This window comes from Dipodomys merriami, unplaced genomic scaffold, assembly GCF_024711535.1.
Source record: "Dipodomys merriami isolate MVZ:Mamm:240054 unplaced genomic scaffold, mDipMer1.0.p SCAF_325, whole genome shotgun sequence".
NCBI classification, from domain to species: Eukaryota; Metazoa; Chordata; class Mammalia; order Rodentia; family Heteromyidae; genus Dipodomys; species Dipodomys merriami.
Window position 1 is genome coordinate 221528 of NW_027204771.1, and position 19630 is coordinate 241157.

Sequence of the window (19630 nt, forward strand, 5' to 3'; positions counted from 1 at the left end):
TCCTCTACCATTTCTTTCCTCCTAACCTCTGCAACTCCTCCCACCCTCCCTCACTCAAATGGTAAAGTTCGTTTTCAACCTAGTGTCTTTTTTTTGTTTTGGGGTCCAGCTGTGGGGCCTGAATTCTGGACCTGGGCGTTGTCCCTCAGCTCTTCCCACTTGAGCCACAGCACCACTTCCGGCTTTTTTTCTTTTTGCTTATGTGGTGCTGAGGAATCGAACCCTGGGCCTCATGCATGCAAGGCAAGCACTCTACCACTGATCCACCTTCCCAGCCCCCAACCTAGTGTCTTGTACATCTCATTGTTACAATGAGTCAGCCTGTATCCCTATTTAAGCATTTTGTTTTTTTCCGTCCTATCCCCAAATTAGAAAAGTGTATATACAAGATGCAAGGCACAGTGAAAACATACAGTGAAAACAGGGGTTATACCGTGGGGGAAGAACATACCAAAGGAACAAAAAGTCACATAGTACATTAAAAACAATAGCAAGAAAGAGAAAAACCACTTGAGTTCCTGTCTTAGGGCTCATTTCACTTCATATCATCTGATATGGTCATATGTACATAGCTTTTGACCATTTCTGCTTGTCCTAGACATGTACTAGTTATTTCAAATAAGGGAGATCATGGGACCTATGTTTCTTTGGGCCTGGCTTACTTCACTTATTACACATTTCTCCAAGTCTTAACATTTCCTAATAAATGGGGTGATGACATTATTTCTGATGGAGGCATAGAAAAGCATTGTGTGTGTGTATGTGTGTGTGTGTGTGTATGTGTGTGTGTCTATACACATATATGTATAAATACATATTACGTATATATGGATATATATATCATATTTTCTTGATTCACTCATCTACTGAGGGGCATCAAGGTTGGTTCCATATCTTAGCTATGGTAAATAAATTTGCAATAAACATAGGTGTGCTGGTAGCTTTAGTATACCCTTGTTTGTGATCTTTGGGTAAATACCCTTAAGTGTGATTGCTGGTTCAAAGGGGAGCACTATGTGGAGTCTTTTGAGGAACCTCCATACTACTTTCCAAAGTGATTGAACAAGTTTACACTCCCACCAACAATGCAGTAGGGTTCCCTTTTCTTTTGCATCCCCTCCAGCATCTGTTGTTATTCGTGTTCTTGATTATAGCCATTCTATCTGGGGTGAGGTGGAATTTCAAGGTTGTCTTAATCTGCATTTCTTTTTGGCTAGAGAAGTTGAGACTGTTTTTGATTTTTGTGTTTTTTTTTAGAAAGAAATTGCTCTATTTGTTAGGAAATGGAAAGCCTTGGAAAAAATTATACTAAGAGAAGTAAGAAAGGCCCAAAGAAACATAGGTCCCATGGTTTCCCTTATTTGCAATAACTTGTATATGTCTGAAACAAGCAGAAACGGTCAGATAAGTTGAGTTTAGGCAAAAATGAACCCCATTAAGGATTCAAATGTATTTTCTTTCTTGTAATTGCAGGTCCCATGGTTTCCCTTATTGCAATAACTTGTATATGTCTGAAACAAGCAGAAACGGTCAGATAAGTTGATTTTAGGCAAAAATGAACCCCATTAAGGATTCAAATGTATTTTCTTTCTTGTAATTGTTTCTAACATATTTATAAGTTGAGCCTTTTTTTAAATATGTCTTTTGGCCATTCTTATTTCCTCTTCAGATTAGATTCTTGTTAAGTCTTTAGCCCACTTATTTATTGGGCAGTTGTTTCTCTGAGGATTTGTTGTTGGGGATTTAATTTCTTGAGTTCTAAGTATATTTTAGATATGAGACCCATGTTCATTTTATGCCTAGTGAAGATCTTCTGCCAATCTGTGGGTTTTGTATTGATCTTGTTAGCAATGTCCTTTGCCATGCAGAAGCTCTGCGGTTTCATGCAATCCCATTTGTCCAACATTTCTTTGATTTGTTGTGTTTCTGGGTCTCTATTAAGAAAATTTTGGCTGGTGCCAAGTACCACTGGAGTTTCTCCTATTCTTTTCTGTAATGTTTTTTAGGGTGTTTGCTTTGAATGTGAGGTTTTTGATCATTTTGGAATTGATTCTGGTGCAGGGTTATATATACAGATCTAGCTTTAGTTTTCTACAGGTAATGAACCAACTTTGCCACCACCATTTACTGACAAAGTTGTCTTTCCTCCATTCTATTTTTGAGCTCCCTTCTCAAAGTTTAGGTGGATATAGGTCTGTGTGTACATTTCTGGGACTTCAGTCCTATTCCATTGGTCCTCAAGTTTGTTCTTGTGCAATTACCAATCTGTTTTGATTACTATGGCTTTGTAGTACAGTTTGAAATTTGGTAGTGATATTCTACCAGCATTGTTCTTTCTGGTATGGATCGTTTTTGCTATCTGGGGTCTTTTATTGTTCCATATACATTTCTGGCTTGTTTTTAATATTTCATTGAAGAACTCGGACTATTGATAAGTATTGCATTGAATTTGTAGATAGCCTTTGGAAGTATTGTCATTTTCACAATGTTGATCTTCCCATTCCGGGAGGATGGTAGGTTTTTCCAGTTCCTTAGTTGTGCTTTAATTTCTTTTTTGGCACTATCTCTTGAGCCACACCTCCTCCAATATGTTGATTAGCTGCTTAATTTGAGTTGTCTACCCAGTTTTCTGGCTTCCAGCCTCCTTAATAGCTAGGGTAGGATAAGCATCTTGAACCAGAAGCACTTGTTTTGTTTTTACTTACTTGAATATTTATCATTAATAATTAATTGGATACTACAATAAAGTTAGATGATTGTTAACAGCATATTTAAAATTAATATTCAACCTAAGCTCCAGTATTTCATGTTTCAATTAAGTGATGTACTTTATTTCTAATAATTGTAGCTGTTTTTCTAACTGTGCTACATTTTCTTCACTAACTTTATGCTCACACAACTCCATGAAGATATTGTTTCAAATTTAATTGATCTATTGTTATAGTGGTGATGTATAGAGAGACTACCATTTCTTGGGCCAGGTATTGAATACATTTCCTTTCATGCTGTGTCTTCCATACCCTCACTCTCTCCCAATGTTTCCCTGCCATCTTGACTCATGATTTGTACAGCTTACTTTCATCAGTGCCTAATGACCTCCACAGATGCGCTTTTTACCCCATTTCCTTCTAGTTCTCTGGCTTTCCCCCACTCTCCAGAAGAGATCCATGTGAATACACCATATCTATTTAAACTTTATTGCCAAACCTAGGCTTGAATTTGGAGCCTGTCCTGGGCACCATTCCTGATCTTGATTTGCTCAAGTCTACAACTCTACCACCTGAGCCACAGTGCCATTTCCTAATTTTTCTATTTATGTAGTGCTGAGGAATGGAACCTAGAGCTTCATGCATGGCAGGCAAGTACTCTAACACTTAGCTATATTCCCAGCCCCAAACTATGTGTTTTTATTTCAAAGGTGAAGAAAGAGGCTATATTTAATATTCTATAAATCACAATGACGGAATACATTTCTTTGAGATCCATTGTAATTTCCCTGTGTTTATTTCACTCATAGAATACTATAAATATATCTTTAATTTTTCATGTATTTATAACATAACTTTAATTTTTCATATTGTTTTCTACACCATTTGTCTTCCGATTTACTATTAATCTTGGAATATGTGTCTTGATAAATGCAACACCATAGTATTTTTTTTTAAGTTTTAGATAATGGCATCCATGTGTGTGTCCATGCTGATTTTTTGTCTGGTTGTTATATCAGTTAGTAAGAGGAGTATTAGTTCTACAATAGTAATGGTAGATTAAAGTATTAAAACTGCATGGTCTTTTAAACATGTCTTTGTACCTTTGCTTTTCAGCATACATTTTTACTATCATAATGTATAATCTGTCTGTCATTATCAATGATCTATATCTGTGGTCATATATTTTGGGCTGATGCTTATTTCCTACATATTATCACTATTTGTATTTTTCATCATTAACTTTTGCTCATGGTATCTTTGTATATTTTTTTTAATTTTTATTTCTCTCTAGTCCATGACTTTGGATTGCTCATTAAGTTTTCTTTCTTCTGTTCATGAAAGACAGTGCCTTATATATTTACTATATTTTACAATATAAATATGGTCTTATTTTGATGGATATCTTGCTATTTAATATCTGTTTGTCTCATCTGATATTTATTTCTTATTTTGCTTCTATGTAACCTGCACACACCTCAACTTCCCTGTAAATCACCTCTCATATAAGCTGCAGGCATTCTCCTGTACACTGTGAATTACCTCTGATACCAATTACAAATTAAATCTGATGTAAATAGTTGTTATACTCCATTGTTCATAGGATAAAAATAAGACTGCATGCTTAATACAGGTGCCCTACTTTTTCAAAGGTTTGTTTCTATGTTCCATTGAATTTGTGCAACTCAAAATATGCAAGGACTGCAAGATTTTTTAAAAACAGTCTTATTAATATTCTTCATACAGAAATAAGCAGACATTTCATGTAAAGAACAAAGGCCATTCTCAGGCTGACGCATAGAGCTTCAGCAGAAGTAAAATGTGCAGGAAAATTGTTATACTGTAGAACTGCAAGGAAATGAACTTTCTACCCTGTGGGATTCTTTGTTAGGAACACAAAGGAAATTAACATGCTGGATGCATTTTTACTACGAACATTAATCTTTACAATATTATCATAGTAGTAGCATATAGCATAATATAGTTACTTTTCAATGGAATTGAATGGAATTTATAACCTATGTATAACCTTTCTATTTTCCTTTTAAATTTTTGTAGAAATAATTCTTTGAACTCAGACCCCCATATTTGCGAGGCAAGTACAAAATTAATTGATCCATATGCAGGATTCACAAACTTTGTTTTTAAAACACCTATGTGTTTGTATATTGAATTTGCATTCCTTATGAATTATGAATATGGTACTATAAGTTTTCTTTTCACAAGAGAAATTACATACAATGTTTTCTATACATTCTTTTACCTACACATGTACCATTCCTTTAACTACACATTTACCTTTTTAATAATCTTCTCCTCTGTGTAGATCTATGTTAGCAATTTTTATTTTTCTCTTCATGCACAATAATTTTTTTTTCGGTCCGGTTTTCAGGCCTGATTTCTGGCTCTGGGCCCTATCCATCAGCTCTTCAGCTCAAGGCTAGGGCTCTACCACTTGAGCCACAGCGCCACTTCTGGCTTTTTTCTTTTTTGCTCATGTGGTGCTGAGGAATCGAACCCTGGGCCTCAGGCATGCAAGGCAAGCGCTCTACCGCTGAGCCAGTCACCTTCCCAGCCCCGCAGATTAATTTTTATAGCACTTAAAATGAAGATGTGTTAATAATGCATTATCTTTCCCTAGGAATACCTTCAATCTTAATTGTAAGAAGAGGTCCTTTGCCCCATGGATTGTGTATTGAAGTCTATTTTCTTTAAACACTTTATAGATATATTTCTTTTTGTGTGTTAGTCATCATTCACCTCTGATATTGTCAAGAAAGACTGTATTCCTTTTAGACACTGTACAACAAATTAGTGCTGTATTTTATTCTAATTCTTAAAACTACTATATTTTTTATATCATGTCCCAATTCATAGTTTTATTCTCTATCCTTCTTGTGGTGGTCATAGTTCACATATTTGGGGATCATCTTGAGCATTCCTTAAGCCTCTATCCATTTACATCCATCTTTCAATTAAGGCCTATTAAAATGCAAAGCTGATTAAGAAACATTCTATGGTAATAAGTAAGTATTTGGTGTGGTAGGAAGTAGTCAGTGTTCACAAACGTTCATGCTGGCAGTTCATTTTTACATATGAAGAAACAAATGGCTATCTATGACCATACTTTTATATCTAGAAATTTAATAACAAAAATAGTTAACATCGGATGTTTTATTGTGAGAACTAAGTCAAATCTTATGAGAGCCAAATCATTCGTTTACTATTTTTTGAGTAATTTACTCCTTTGAACATTTACCTGGATGCTGTGCTTTTCATAGATCTACTAATGTGTTATGTATTGCATATGATGTAATGGCCATGTTGTGACTGTTTATGAGAGCACTATTTAATAGAAACTCTAAATAGTATTGTCAGTGAGGCAGAATATGAAAATGCCGAAAACATATTTATTTACTTCATTGTTACCCAGATATATAGTAAATATTACCAAAATAAGCTAAACACACACTTTCAGACTCCTACTTATACTTATTGTTGTCTTGCTAGGTTATTAGCTTCTTAGAACTGTTTTCTTGTCTTCATTGCTGCAACCAGAAATGGGTTCTAATGTATTAGAAAAACTTTGTATGTGTAATTACCAAGTTACTATGGAGGCAAATATTTCTACTTTGATTATATATTCTCTCATTTTATAAATAACACAGAAAGTTCCAACCACATTCTGTAATACAAAAGCATACATGTAGAAGAATGAAATTCTAGTTTTGGTGTTCTCATGACTCAGGGATTGATGGAATGTGCCCTTACAGAAGCTGGTGTCATTTGATGATGTGGCTGTGGAATTCAGCTGGGAGGAGTGGCAGGAATTGGATATTTCTCAGAGGACCCTGTATAGAGATGTGATGCTGGAAACCTATAGCATGCTGGTGTCCTTAGGTGAGCCAAAAATATCACATTAACTTGAAAAGTTAAGTGGGGCTTGACCTCTGGGCATTGGTACAGTGCCTCAGCTCTTCAGTTCAAGGTGAGCACTCTATCACTTGAGCAACAGCACCTCTTCAAGCTTTCTGGTGGTTAAATTGGAGATAAGTATCTCACAGCTTTCCTATTAGGGCTGGCTTTGTATGGCAATCCTCAGATCTCAGCCTACTGAGTAACTAGGATTACAGGTGTGAACCACTGGTGGGCGGAAAATGATTTGTTTTTAGTAGATATGTGAATATTTATAGAACTTTCAATGCTATTTGGATGTAAGTTTCCAGTCTGTGGGAAGTGTCATTTGTTTCAAATGAAGGTAGATTATATACAGGTAGATTATATAAATTCTGAGGCAATTTTATTTTCATTGTTCAAGAATCCAAATCAGCAGTTTGACAAAAGTTCCAAACTGTCTTCCCTAAAGAGAAGACTGTATTCCCAAACTTGAAGTGATTATTGTGGGTAGATATACAATCTAGAAAACACATATATACATACATACATACATACCTATTTATCATTATTGGAAGTAAGAACTGGAAATCACTAGATTAGAGGGAGTATTTATAATCCAAACCTAGTACTAGATGCAGTGGTTCATGCCTGTAATTCTTAGAAGTCTGAAATCTGAGGCTTTCAGTTTGAAGCAAAAAATGCCAGTGAAGTCTCCATGAGACTCTTATCTCAAGATAACCACTCTTACACTGGAAGTGGAGCTAGGACTCAAACTAATACAATGCTAACCTTGAGAAAAAGAATTGCATTCAAGTCACACAACCTGCAAAATTAATTCAAACCTCGGGGAGATTCAACCATGGAGACAGTGAGAAATGAAAGAAGATTTGGGAGCAACCTTGTTAACAGGATATCTGAAATCTTAGAACAATTTTGACACAGCATGAGCAATAAGTCTTCACTCTTATTAACAGGGCACACTGGTCCTAAACCTCAATTGATTGTCAAGCTGGAGCAAGATGAAGAGCCATATATGAGAGAAGCCTCAGACAAGAATTTCTCAGGTGAGTTAAAGCATCTTGCATAGTGATCATGGATCCAGAACCAAATTGGTAAATTCGTCTTGCTATGTACTGACCAATAATATTCCTAATTCCCTTGAGTCCCATGTGTAGCAGAGAACTAGGTGATCTTTGTGTTAGACTTGTGAATCAAAAATGCATGTAGATGCACACTGAACTGTGTAGGGCAGTAAAGGTAAAGTTAGCAATTCTTTCTCTTTGTGGAAATTATTTTGAAAAAAGAAAATTAGAAATGTGAAAAGTGAGATTTACTTTTCTTTGAAACTAGGACTAGGCAGGTATAGCAAATGACTATGCCAAGGCTGCTATCCTCTGATAAGGATAAGGAGGGTAGAGGCCAGGATACAGAACCAAAGCTTTCAGTCTAGAGAGAATGATTAACTAGGTCGTGATCTGATGTGGCTTTAGTTCATGAGTCTGAGGGTTTAAAAGTCAGATGACATTCTGTCTAAGGTGGAGGGAAACAAATTTTAAAATTTCTAAAGATACTTAATTCACAGTGAGAACTTATAACTGAAGAAATGTGGTTATAAAACTTTATTCTCAGGTGTAAGCAAAGGTTTGTATAAAAAAGGTACAATCTCCAAAGTTAGAAAATACTGTTCTCCTAATGTTTGAGAAGTAAAGGAGCACAATATATAAATTATTTTAAGAAAGTAAAACAATACAAAGCATCTATTCCCCTAAGATCAAACAAAACAATTTTTGGGAAAAAATGAAGAATGCTACATATTAAATTATACAGGTTAAAAAGCTAGCAGTAAATGGTTTAGTAATTTGTATAAATAATTCCTCTGACATAAAAAGAAGAAAAACCTGAAATACAGAAAAACATTTTCCATCATAAACTGTCAGTGTTACTCTTTTTTGTTGTTGTGAAAACAATTCACAGAGGGGTTACAATTACATGGGCAAGGTAATGAGTACATTTCTTACCAAGCATTGTTGCCTCCTCCTTTGTTTTCCGTTACCATCCCCTCCCATCATTCCCCTCCAGCCCCCCGTCCCAGCCAAAGTTGGGAAGTTCATTTTTTGACATAACATCTTGTACATCTCATTGTTGCAATGGGTCCACCTTCCCTCCACAAATTATACCTACATCAAACAAAGTAAAAACAGGGGTTATACCATAGGGGAGGGACATATAAAGCAATAAAGAAATATCATATATATATATATATATATATATATGTTAGATACAATAGCAATAAATAAAAACATATGAGTCCTTATCTTGGGGTTCATTTTGTCTAACATCAATTTATTGACCGTTTCTGCTTGTCTCAGATATATACTAGTTATTGCAAATAAGCAGAACCACGGGACCGGTTTCCTTGGGCTTGGCATACTTCACTCAATATAATTTTTCCAAGTCTTTCCATTTCCTAACAAATGGAGCCATATCATTCTTTTCGATGAATGCATGGAATTCCATTATGTATATATACCACATTTTCTTGATCCATTCATCTACTGAGGGGCATTTGTGTTTGTTCCTTATCTTACCTATGGTAAACAATGCTGCAATAAACATAGTTGTGCTGGTACCCTTAGTATGGTCTTGTTTGTGATCATTTTGGTAAATGCCCAGAAATGGGATTGCTGAGTCATAAGGGAGCTCTATGTGGAGTCTGTTGAGGAGCCTCCATTCTGTTTTCCAAAGTGGTTGTACAAGTTTACACTCCCAACAACAATGCAGTAGTGTTCCCTTCTGTCCATATCCCCTCCAGCATCTGTTGTTATTAGAGTTCTTGATTATAGTAGCTCAGTGGTAGTGTGCTTGCCTTGCATGCATAAGGCTCTGGGTTCCATTCTTCAGCACCATATAAGCAGATAAAACTGGGAGTCGTGCTGTGGCTCAAATGATAGAGAGCTACCATTGAGCTGAAGAGCTGAAGGACAACACCAGGCCTGGAGTTCATGCCCCATGACAAAAAAAGGTGTAAGGAAGAGTATTACTTTCTTAATCAATACATTGTGGTAAAAGAAATTTATTTCTCATAAATCATTTCCTATATTAATATTTCAAAATTTGTAACAGTTAAGATGGGGAAAATGTCTTTACCTTTATTTTAAGGAGTATTTGGATCTTATTTATGTTTTTTTTCTTCTTTATATGACTCATTTTAGATATTCAAAAAATGGAGCATGTGATTAAGACTTACCAGGAAGGTCCAGATGAATGTCTGCGTGACGTAGCTGTCACAAATATTAACACAATAGAGCAAAGAGTGAGATTAGTGACAACTTCTAACTTGACCTCCAAACAAAAGCCAGAACTGAATAGGAATGATGAGAACTCCTTAAGGATGACGACGGACGAGTTCATTCAGTGTCAGAACATGCTCCACTACAGTGATCCTGGTAAGATGCCAGCTGCATATATGCCTGGTGTTTCTCCTGTAGTTAAACAATCGCTTAGATATTCAGAGGCTTTTAGTCAAAATTATGATGGTCCATATTTTGAATATGGAGGAGAGAAGGTATTAAATTCAGAGATGATATTCTTTCCACATAATTGGGTTTGCATCAGAGATCCCGCCTCTAACCATAACGAATATAGAGAAGAATATGATAAGTCTGCTCTTCTTGCCCAAGAACTTTGTCAGGGAGGGAGATTTCCAGGCACTATGCATCAGAAAAGAGACACAGGAGAGAATCCTTATACAAGTAGTGAATGTGAGAAATCATTCAGTAAGGATTTACACCTTACAAAACCTGAGAGGAAATATCCAGAGAATCCTGATGAGTATAAGCAATGTGCAAAATCTATCTCTAAGAATTCAGAACTAAGTTCTGATCAACCTAAAACAACACCAGAAGAGAAAACCTATGAATACGAAGAATGTAGGAAAATTTCCACCCAAAAGTCAGGTCTCAGAAGGCATCAGAGAACTGACAAAGAACAGAAGTTTGATGAATGCAACAAATGTGGAAAATCATTTAGAATGAAGTCATACATCACTTTGCATCAGAGAATACACACAGGAGAGAAATCTTATGAATGTGACAAATGTGGAAAGTATTTCAGACAGAAGTCAGACCTTACTGTTCCTCAGAGAACTCATACAGGAGAGAAACCTTATGAATGTAATGTGTGTGAAAAGTCTTTCACCCGTAAGTCAGACCTTACTGTTCATCAGAGAACACACACGGGAGAGAAACCTTATGAATGTAACAAATGTGGAAAGTATTTCAGACAGAAGTTTCACCTTATTGTCCATCAGAGAACACACACAGGAGAGAAACCTTATGAATGTAACAAATGTGGAAAGTATTTCAGACAGAAGTTTCACCTTATTGTCCATCAGAGAACACACACAGGAGAGAAACCTTATGAATGTAATGTGTGTGAAAAGTCTTTCACCTGTAAGTCACCCCTTACTGTTCATCAGAGAACACACACGAGAGAGAAACCTTATGAATGTAACAAATGTGGAAAGTATTTCATATTAAAATCACACCTTACTGTCCATCAGAGAAAACATAGAGGGGAGAAACCTTATGAATGTAATGTGTGTGAAAAGTCTTTCACCCATAAGTCACACCTTAGTGTTCATCAGAGAACACACACGGGAGAGAAACCTTATGAATGTAACAAATGTGGAAAGTATTTCAGACAGAAGTTTCACCTTATTGTCCATCAGAGAACACACACAGGAGAGAAACCTTATGAATGTAATGTGTGTGAAAAGTCTTTCACCCGTAAGTCACACCTTACTGTTCATCAGAGAACACACACAGGAGAGAAACCTTATGAATGTAACAAATGTGGAAAGTATTTCCGATTTAAATCATGCCTTACTGTCCATGAGAGAACACATACAGGAGAGAAACCTTATGAATGTAACAAATGTGGAAAATCCTTCATCTGCAGTTCATCCCTCAGGAAGCATAAGAGAATCCACACACATGAGAAATCTTAGGAATGTGATAACTATGGAAAGTCTCACCTGGATGAAAAATAAGTTTGCATGATAGAACCAAAACCTGATAGAAGCCTTGTGAATGTAGCAAATGTGGAGCCTTTTAGCCAGAAGGCATGCCTCATGGTTCCAAATTGAATGCACACAGGAGAAAAATCTTATGAATGAAAAAAAATGTGGAAAGTTTTTGAGAAGTCATAGTTAAATTTTCATCAGAAAACACACAGGAGAAAAACATTATGAATGAAACAAGTATCAAAAAAGTCCTTCACTTAGTAATCATGCATGGATGAATGTTTATAGAGCACAAACAAGAAAGACAAGGTATGAATAATACCAATGTAAAAAATACCACTTCAACAGCATAGCACAGTGTTCAGCAGAGAACTGAATCACATAGGAGAAAAGAAAATTAACAGGTCTAACAAATATGCAATTTTTAATAGAAGTCAGTCCTCAGTACATCCAAGAGCATAATAAGGAGAGAAAATGTGAGTATAATAAATGTAGACAAATATTTAGCCAGAAGTTTCACAGGTTTCTCTACATATTTCAGAGACCTAGAGACAAGACAGAATGTCGAGTGAACATTAGAGGACATCTTTCAAGCAGAAATGAACCTTCAGCCAGAATTAGAGCACTCACACAAAAAATGAAACCCAACATAGGGAAACCTTTGGCAGAAACCTCTGTAAATTATAGAGAAATCCTTCATGGCAGAATTAAGCTAGGTGTAAGGGAAAACCACTCACTGAACCAACATTTCTCATCCTCTCATTGTGTAGAGTAGGGATGATTTCCCTTCATGTTATTCAGGGGTTGGATTTCCAGGCTTGACAAAGAATTAAGATAGTGAAATTGTTGACTTGTGTCTTTTATATTGAGGAATGGATGGTCAAGTAATTTAATAAACACTTTTCAGAAATAGGAGCTCTGGACCTTTGAGATTGAACTCAAATCATCCATAGTGGTTTGGTAGTGATAGATGGGGAAGGACTATCATGCTTTATTCCAAGGACATGAGAGCATCAATTTCTCCACTGCTCCCCAAAAGTCTTCCACTATATGTGTGGTCTATGTATGCATTATAACACTATTACTATTCCAATTTATTTTTTAATGGAAGGTCTGGTGGAAGATAATACTCCTTGTTTATTACAAAATGTGCACAAGAATAAAATCTGTCTCATCATCTTTCATCCCCAAGTTCATGAAACATTCAGAAAACCTGAAAGAATACATTTTCTTTGTGTGTGGGTACTAGTCTTGTAGATTGAACTCAAAGCCTAGCCACTTTCCTTAACTACTTTTTCTCAAGGCTAAATTCTAGCACTAGAATCACAGTTCCATTTCTAGTTTCTTTGGTGGAAAAATGAAGACATGATTCTTAAGCATTTGGGTTTGGATGAGTAATGCCAAAATGATTTTACTACATGCTGTTTTCTATTTACTACTGATGAGTCTGTTGTAAATTTTTCACTTGTAGACCATGCTATTGTTCTTCTGAGTAATAAAACACTAGTGTGGATATTGTGGAGAGTCTGTGTTTTCTCACTGTTATGGAGGGTGAAAGTGAATTTCTCAAGAGGAGAATATTGCTTTTTCAAGTTACAAATTTCTAGTTCTACAACAAATTATAAGTTATGGTTTTGCTAAATTTAATTCTGTAGCAATTTAAAAAAACTAGACCCATGGAAAAAATGATGGACAAAAGCTAGCTAGAATACTTACAGATATCCATGGGATTATAGAGATAAGCAGAAAGAGGTAGGACTGTGCTAGATATTTGGTAGGGTAAAATACAGGTGGCAGGTGGTCTACCACTTTAAATCACAGTAGATTGCTAATTGGAGATAAAAGCCCTGCTCTGGCTGGCTTTGAACCTCAACATCAGATATCAAGCCTTTTGAGTAGCTAGGATTAGAGTGTGAGCCACTTGAACCTGGCCTAAAAAAAACGAAATGGAGACATGGCTCAAGTGGTAGCATCAGCCTTATCTTGAATACAAAAGGTAAGGAAGAACTCACTCACAGAGGCTGAGTTCCAGCCACAGTATCAGCATGTGTACACATGCGTGCAGGTGCATACATACACACACACACACACACAGTAGTTTAAGAGTGCTTAAAAAACCCAACAATGAAGCTGGGTGCTTGTGGCTCATGCCTGTAATCTTAGCTACTCAGGAGGCTGAGATCTGAGGATCATAGTTCAAAGCCAGCCCAGGCAGGAAAGTCTGTGAGACTCCTATCTCCAATAAACCACTCAGAAAACTCGAAGTGGCACTGTGGCTCAGGTGGTAGAGTGCCAGCCTTAAGCTGAAGAGCTCAGGGACAGAGGAGCTCAGGCCCAGAGTTCAAGCCCCATAACCAACAAACCAAAACAAAACCCAACAATGACAAATTATAGGTGAGTTGTCAGAGAACAAGAAAGGTAAATCTGGAGGCAAATGAAGCTGACATCTGTGATCGTTAAATCTTGAGGATGAACTTAATTGAGATCAATTGCTTTAGATGCATCAGGCTGATGAGTAAAACACACCTTTGTGGGGGGGGGGGCGTTGGGCTGGATATCAGATTAACTGAATCTCTCCTGCATATAGGTCGCACCATTCCATAGGCAGGCTTTCCATATGAAATTAAAGTGGGGTGGGGGAGAGAATACTGCAATGCAGGCATTCTCTTTCCCACTCTTTCCCCCTCCCCTAACTCCCTGGCTACCATGAGTTGTTCTGCTTTGCCAAGATTGCCTGAAATCTGTGACATGAAGCAAAATAAATCCTTTTTCCCTTAGGTTATTTCTGTCAAGTATTTTGTCACAGCAACAACAAACTATATTGCTAACACAAAACCCGATCTTTTCTACTTCTGTCTCTTGTTTTATTTTTTCGCTAGTCTTGAGGCTTGAACTCAGAGCCTGAGCACTGTCCGTGAGCCTCTTTGTGTTCAATCAAGGCTAGTTCTTTGGGGCTGGGAAGGTTGTTCAGTGGTACAGCACTTGCCTTGCATGCTTGAGGCCCTGGGTTCGATTCCTCAGCACCACATAAGCAAAAAAGAAAAAAGCCAGAAGTGGTGCTGGGACCCACGTGGTAGAATGCTAGCCTTGAGCTGAAGAGCTGAGGGACAGCGCCCAAGGGACAGTGCCCAAGCCCCAGGACCAGCCCTCCTCCCCAGAAAAAAAGGCTAGTGTTTTACCACTTGAGCCACAATTCCACTTCCAGTTTTTCTGAGTAGTTTGAGATAAAAATCTTGGTGGGTGCCGGTGGCTCCCACCTGTGATTCTAGCTACTCAGGAGGGTGAGATCTGAAGATCATGGTTCAAAGCCAGCCCAGGTAAGTAAGTCCTTGAGACTCTTACCTCCAATAAGCCACTAGAAAACCAGAAGTGGCGCTGTGGCTCAAGCGGTAGAGCACTTAGCCTTGAGCTCAAGAGTGCAGGGACAGCGCCCAAGCCCAGAGTTCAAGCCCCACCACCGACAAAAAAAAAAAAAAATCTTACAGACTTTCCTGTACTGGCTGGTTTGAACTATCATCTTCAGATGTTAGCCACCTGAATAACTAGGATTACTGGCTCCAGACATTGATACCTGGCCAACGTCCACTTCTACCTCTACCTCTTCCTCTTGGTTCTTCTTCCTCTCCCCTCACCTCCCTCCTCCTTCCCACCATGCTAAAAATGTACAGAATACCACTGAATGAGACACTCAACCCAAGGTTGCCATCTTCACTCAAATGAACTATAAAGCTGACTTTAATAGGTGAACTTGGTAATAAATTATCCTAGTCTTACAGACCTGGCCACTGGAACACAGAACAAATGATTGGCCAGAGACAAGATCACAAAACTTGAATCTTGGCCATACAAACGTCTCAATGAAATTCAATAGTGAACATGAGGCTCAAATCCAGGCACTCTCCTCACCAGACAGAGCCATGTTCTTAATCACACCTGTGGGTGTTGTTGATTCCTTGGTACAGGAATATGATGGAATGACAAAGGACACACACAAATGGAGTATTATTTGAGGGTGAGCTTTGCTAAAAGATAAAAGCCCCAGCTCTGGCATTTACTAACTTGTGACATCATAGACAAGTCATTTTAATTTTTTTGCCTCTGTTTCTACATCTGTAAAATGGAGATAATCAGAGCCCCTTCCCTCATAGAAGAGCAGGTCTCCAGCAAGGTGCAGGGACTCCTGCCAGTAATCCTAACTACTCAGGAGGCTGAGATCAGAGGATTGAAGTTCAAGGCTAAAGAGCAGCAAAGTCTGTGAGACTCTCAGCTCTAATTAATCACCAGAAAACCAAAAGAAGTACAGTGGTTCGAAGTGGTAGAGAACTAGCCTTAAGCAGAAGAGCTCAGGGTCAGTGCCCAGGCACTGAGTTTAAGCCTGATAACCAAAAACAAACAAAAAAAAAAGAGCAGTCCGGGAGCTGGTGGCTCACGCCCGTAATCCTAGCTACTCAGGAGGCTGAGATCTGAGGATCACGGTTCAAAGCCAGCCCGGGGAAGGAAAGTTCATGAGACTCTTATCTCCAATAAACCACTAGAAAACCAGAAGTGGTGCTGTGGCTCAAGCGGGTAGAGCACTCGCCTTAAGCTGAAGATCACAAGGATAACACCCAAGCCCAGAGTTCAAGCCCCACGACTGATACACACACACAAAAAAGAGCATGTTCCACTCATGAGTTTAAGATAGTATATTAAGTTCAAAGCCAGCCATGGCAGCTAAATCTGAGAGATTAATCTCCAATTAACCTGCAAAAAGCCAGAAGTGTAAGTGTGGCTCAAGTAATAGAGCACCAGTTCCAAGCAACCACCCACTGCCTTTATTCCAACTTGGCACAGGCCCAGCACAAATGGTCCAACAACAGATATTTGGTGGTGAGAAACTGAATGAGTGAACTTTACACCTCCTGCCAACCTTTCTTGTCCAGCCCCTCTCTGGCTGCAATGTTAATTATTCTCTCATTGTGTGAAAATAAGTATAGCATAAAACATGCTATACAAACCAAGTAGAAGTATACACTTCAGTGGCTTTAAGTACAGTCACATTTCAAGCAACCTCACTGATATCAACTTCTAGAACTTTCTCAGTATTCCAAACTGAAATTGGGTACCTATTAATTAGCAGCACCCATCCATGCCTTTTCCCAGACTGTGGAAACCCAACATTCTACTTCCTGAGGTTGAGATGAGAGGATTGCAGTTCAAAGCCAGCCTGGGCAGGCAAGTCTGACACTCTTACCTCCAATTAACAAGAAAAAAAATAAAAAACAGAAAACAGAAATAGAGATGGGGCTCATCTGGTAGAGCACCAATTGTGAGGGGAAAAAAACAATAAAAAATATGAGGTGGGGCTGGGGATTTAGCTCTTGGAGAAGCCTGTCCTGACAAGTACAAGGTCCTGAGTTCCATCCACACCTCTGACATGACAACAACAATAACAACAACAAGTAGTACACAAACTATTTATGCCCAGAGGCAAGCTTTACGATAAAAGATAATCACTACCTCATCCTTCTTTATAAATATGAGCTGGGTGCTGTTGGCTCATATCTGTAATCCTTGCTGCTGCTACTCAGGATGCTGGGGATCACAGTTCAAAGCCAGCCTGGGCACAAAACTCCATGAAATTCTATCTTCAGTAAATTACTCAGAAAAAGCTGGAAATAGAGCTGTGGCTCAGTGGTAGCCTTGAGAAAAAGACTCTCATGGATATGTCCCTAGCCCTGAGTTCAAGCCCCAGCATCAACGACAACAAAATAGAATATGAGGTCCTGTGTTTAGGCAACTGCACAAGTATGTACAGACACACAGACACAGAGCACAGTGCCAGCCCCAACCTGACTAACTAAATCCAAGTCTCTGAGGCTGCCTCCAGGCGGTTTGCATTTTAGCCAGCTAAGCCAGGTGCTGGTGGCCCACATCTGTTATCCTAGCTATTCGGGAGAGGCCAAGATCTGAAAATCATGGTTCAAACCAGTCTGGGCAGGAAAGTTCATGAGACTCTTATCTCCAATGAGCCACCTAAAAACCTAGAATTAGAGCTGTAACTCAAGTGGTAGAACTGAGGAAAAAAGCCCAGTTTATAGTACCCAGGGCATAATTTCAAGCCACAGCTGGCACTATAACGTACAGAAAGACCCACCAGTTAGTAAGCAAAAGAGCACCCACTGCATTCACTCCAACACCAGTCTCTCCATGGCTCATGTAGGTGGAAAAGAGAGTGCATTTATTTGTGCCAGTGCTGGAGCTTGAAGTCTGGGACTGTGTGCTCTCTCATAACCTTTTCTCTCTAGGCTGATGCTCTACCACTTTAGCCGCAGCTCACTTCCAAGAGAATGAAAGTTAAATTAAAAGGCTGTACATGCCCAATAATTAGATAGCCTTGGGCACAATTCCAGGAAGACCAATGGTAATCTAGCTCTTAGACAAGTTCAAGCCCCACAGAACCCTAGTTTCCTTACAGGTTTCTGGAATGAGAGTCCTACTAGCACCTAGAATTGCCAGCCATAGCGCAATACTCTTAAAGTCAACAAGAGTAACTTTGTGTTTCAGTTTTGTTTTATTTTGAGGACTGGTCCTAGGGCTTAAACTCAGGGCCTGGATTCTGTCCCTGGGCTTCTGTGCTCCTATCACTTGAGCCACAGATCCACTTTGTGGCTTTTTGGTAGTTAACTGGAGAGGAAAGCTTCATAGACTTTTCTGCCCAGGCTGTCTTTGAATCATGAGCTCAGCTCTCAGCCTACTGAGTAGCTAGGATTACAGGCATGAGCTACTGGTGCCCAGTAACTAACTATATTCCTTTATTAACTAACACTCTGGTAATCCATAAGGCCAGGGCCCACTGAGAGACCCTGGAGCTAGGCTCATACCTAGGACCCATCACCCTGAAGTGGGGGTGAGCTTCTCTAGAGGCTCCAGAACCTCCCCTGCTGCCAGCTCCATTACTCCAGGATAAGGCCAGACCTGTTAATCATCCCTGCTGAGGAGAGTTTAACCCTGCCTGCAGGCCCTGGGCTAGTGTTAGCAACCCTGGTTACCAGCTTTCCTCCAGTTCCCATATGAAGATGGGAAAGAGGAGAGGTCTCAAAGAGAGATCCGGGCTAGGTTATCTGTGGCTCACCTCCTTTCCCCACTCTACTGCACATGCTACAGAGGCTCCCTCCATTCCCAGTTCCATTGTGGTTGTTAGGAAGCAACAGTTTCATTTATGTCTTTGTCTTTCTGACTGTGACACATGTATGAAATGCAGAGGGTCTGGCATATGCAAAATACAGAAGACACATAACTCACTCACACAATTCAAACACTGACAAGGGCAATTAACTGCTGCAGGATGTACTTTTAGCTGCCAAGTTAACGTCAAGGTATTAACTAGAGCATTTGCTAATCTCCATTTGATTAGCCCTAGAACAAAGAGCCCTCTGTACTCAAGACACCAGAATGGCCAGAGACCAGCCAGAGACTGAGGAGAAAGGAAAAGCATCAACCTCAAAAATTCAGCCTCTTGGGCTGGAAAGGTGGCTCAGTGGTAGAGCACTTGTCTTGCATGCATGAGGCCCTGGGTTCCATTCCTCAGCACCACATAAGCAAAAAGAAAAAAGCTGGAAGTGGTGCTGTGGATCATGTAGTAGAGTGCTAGCCTTGAGCTGAAGAGCTGAGGGACAGCACCCAGGCCCAGAGTTCAGGCCCCATGACAGGACCCCCCCCCCCCAACAAAAAAAATTCAGCCTCTTCCTTTGAGGCCAGCCAACAGTCAGTCAAGTCAGATCCTGATATACAAATTACCCACTTCTTATGGGACCAGGAAAAATCCCATAAGCAAATCTGAAATGCCCTACTATAGGAAGCAATTTAAGTATCCATAGACTTGCTAGGAGATAAGGGAGTTGGAATGATGTGAGGGAGCAGTCAAAGCCAGGTGCCAGTGGTTCACACATGCCATCCTAGCTACTCAGGAGGCTGAAATATGAGAATCCTTGTTCTAAGCCAGTGAAATCTGTACGACTTA

The 19630-nt window shown here is 38.9% G+C and overlaps 1 protein-coding gene across 1 annotated transcript in view; it reads left to right on the plus strand.

The window, feature by feature from the left end:
- Positions 1-11613, plus strand: part of LOC138841657 (zinc finger protein 420-like) — a 184692-nt gene extending 173079 nt beyond the window's left edge. The window contains exon 8 of the mRNA XM_070042443.1: positions 10810-11613. Coding sequence (XP_069898544.1) covers positions 10810-11613 — 804 coding nt within the window. The remainder of the gene's footprint in view (positions 1-10809) is intronic.
- Positions 11614-19630: the final 8017 nt, after the last annotated feature.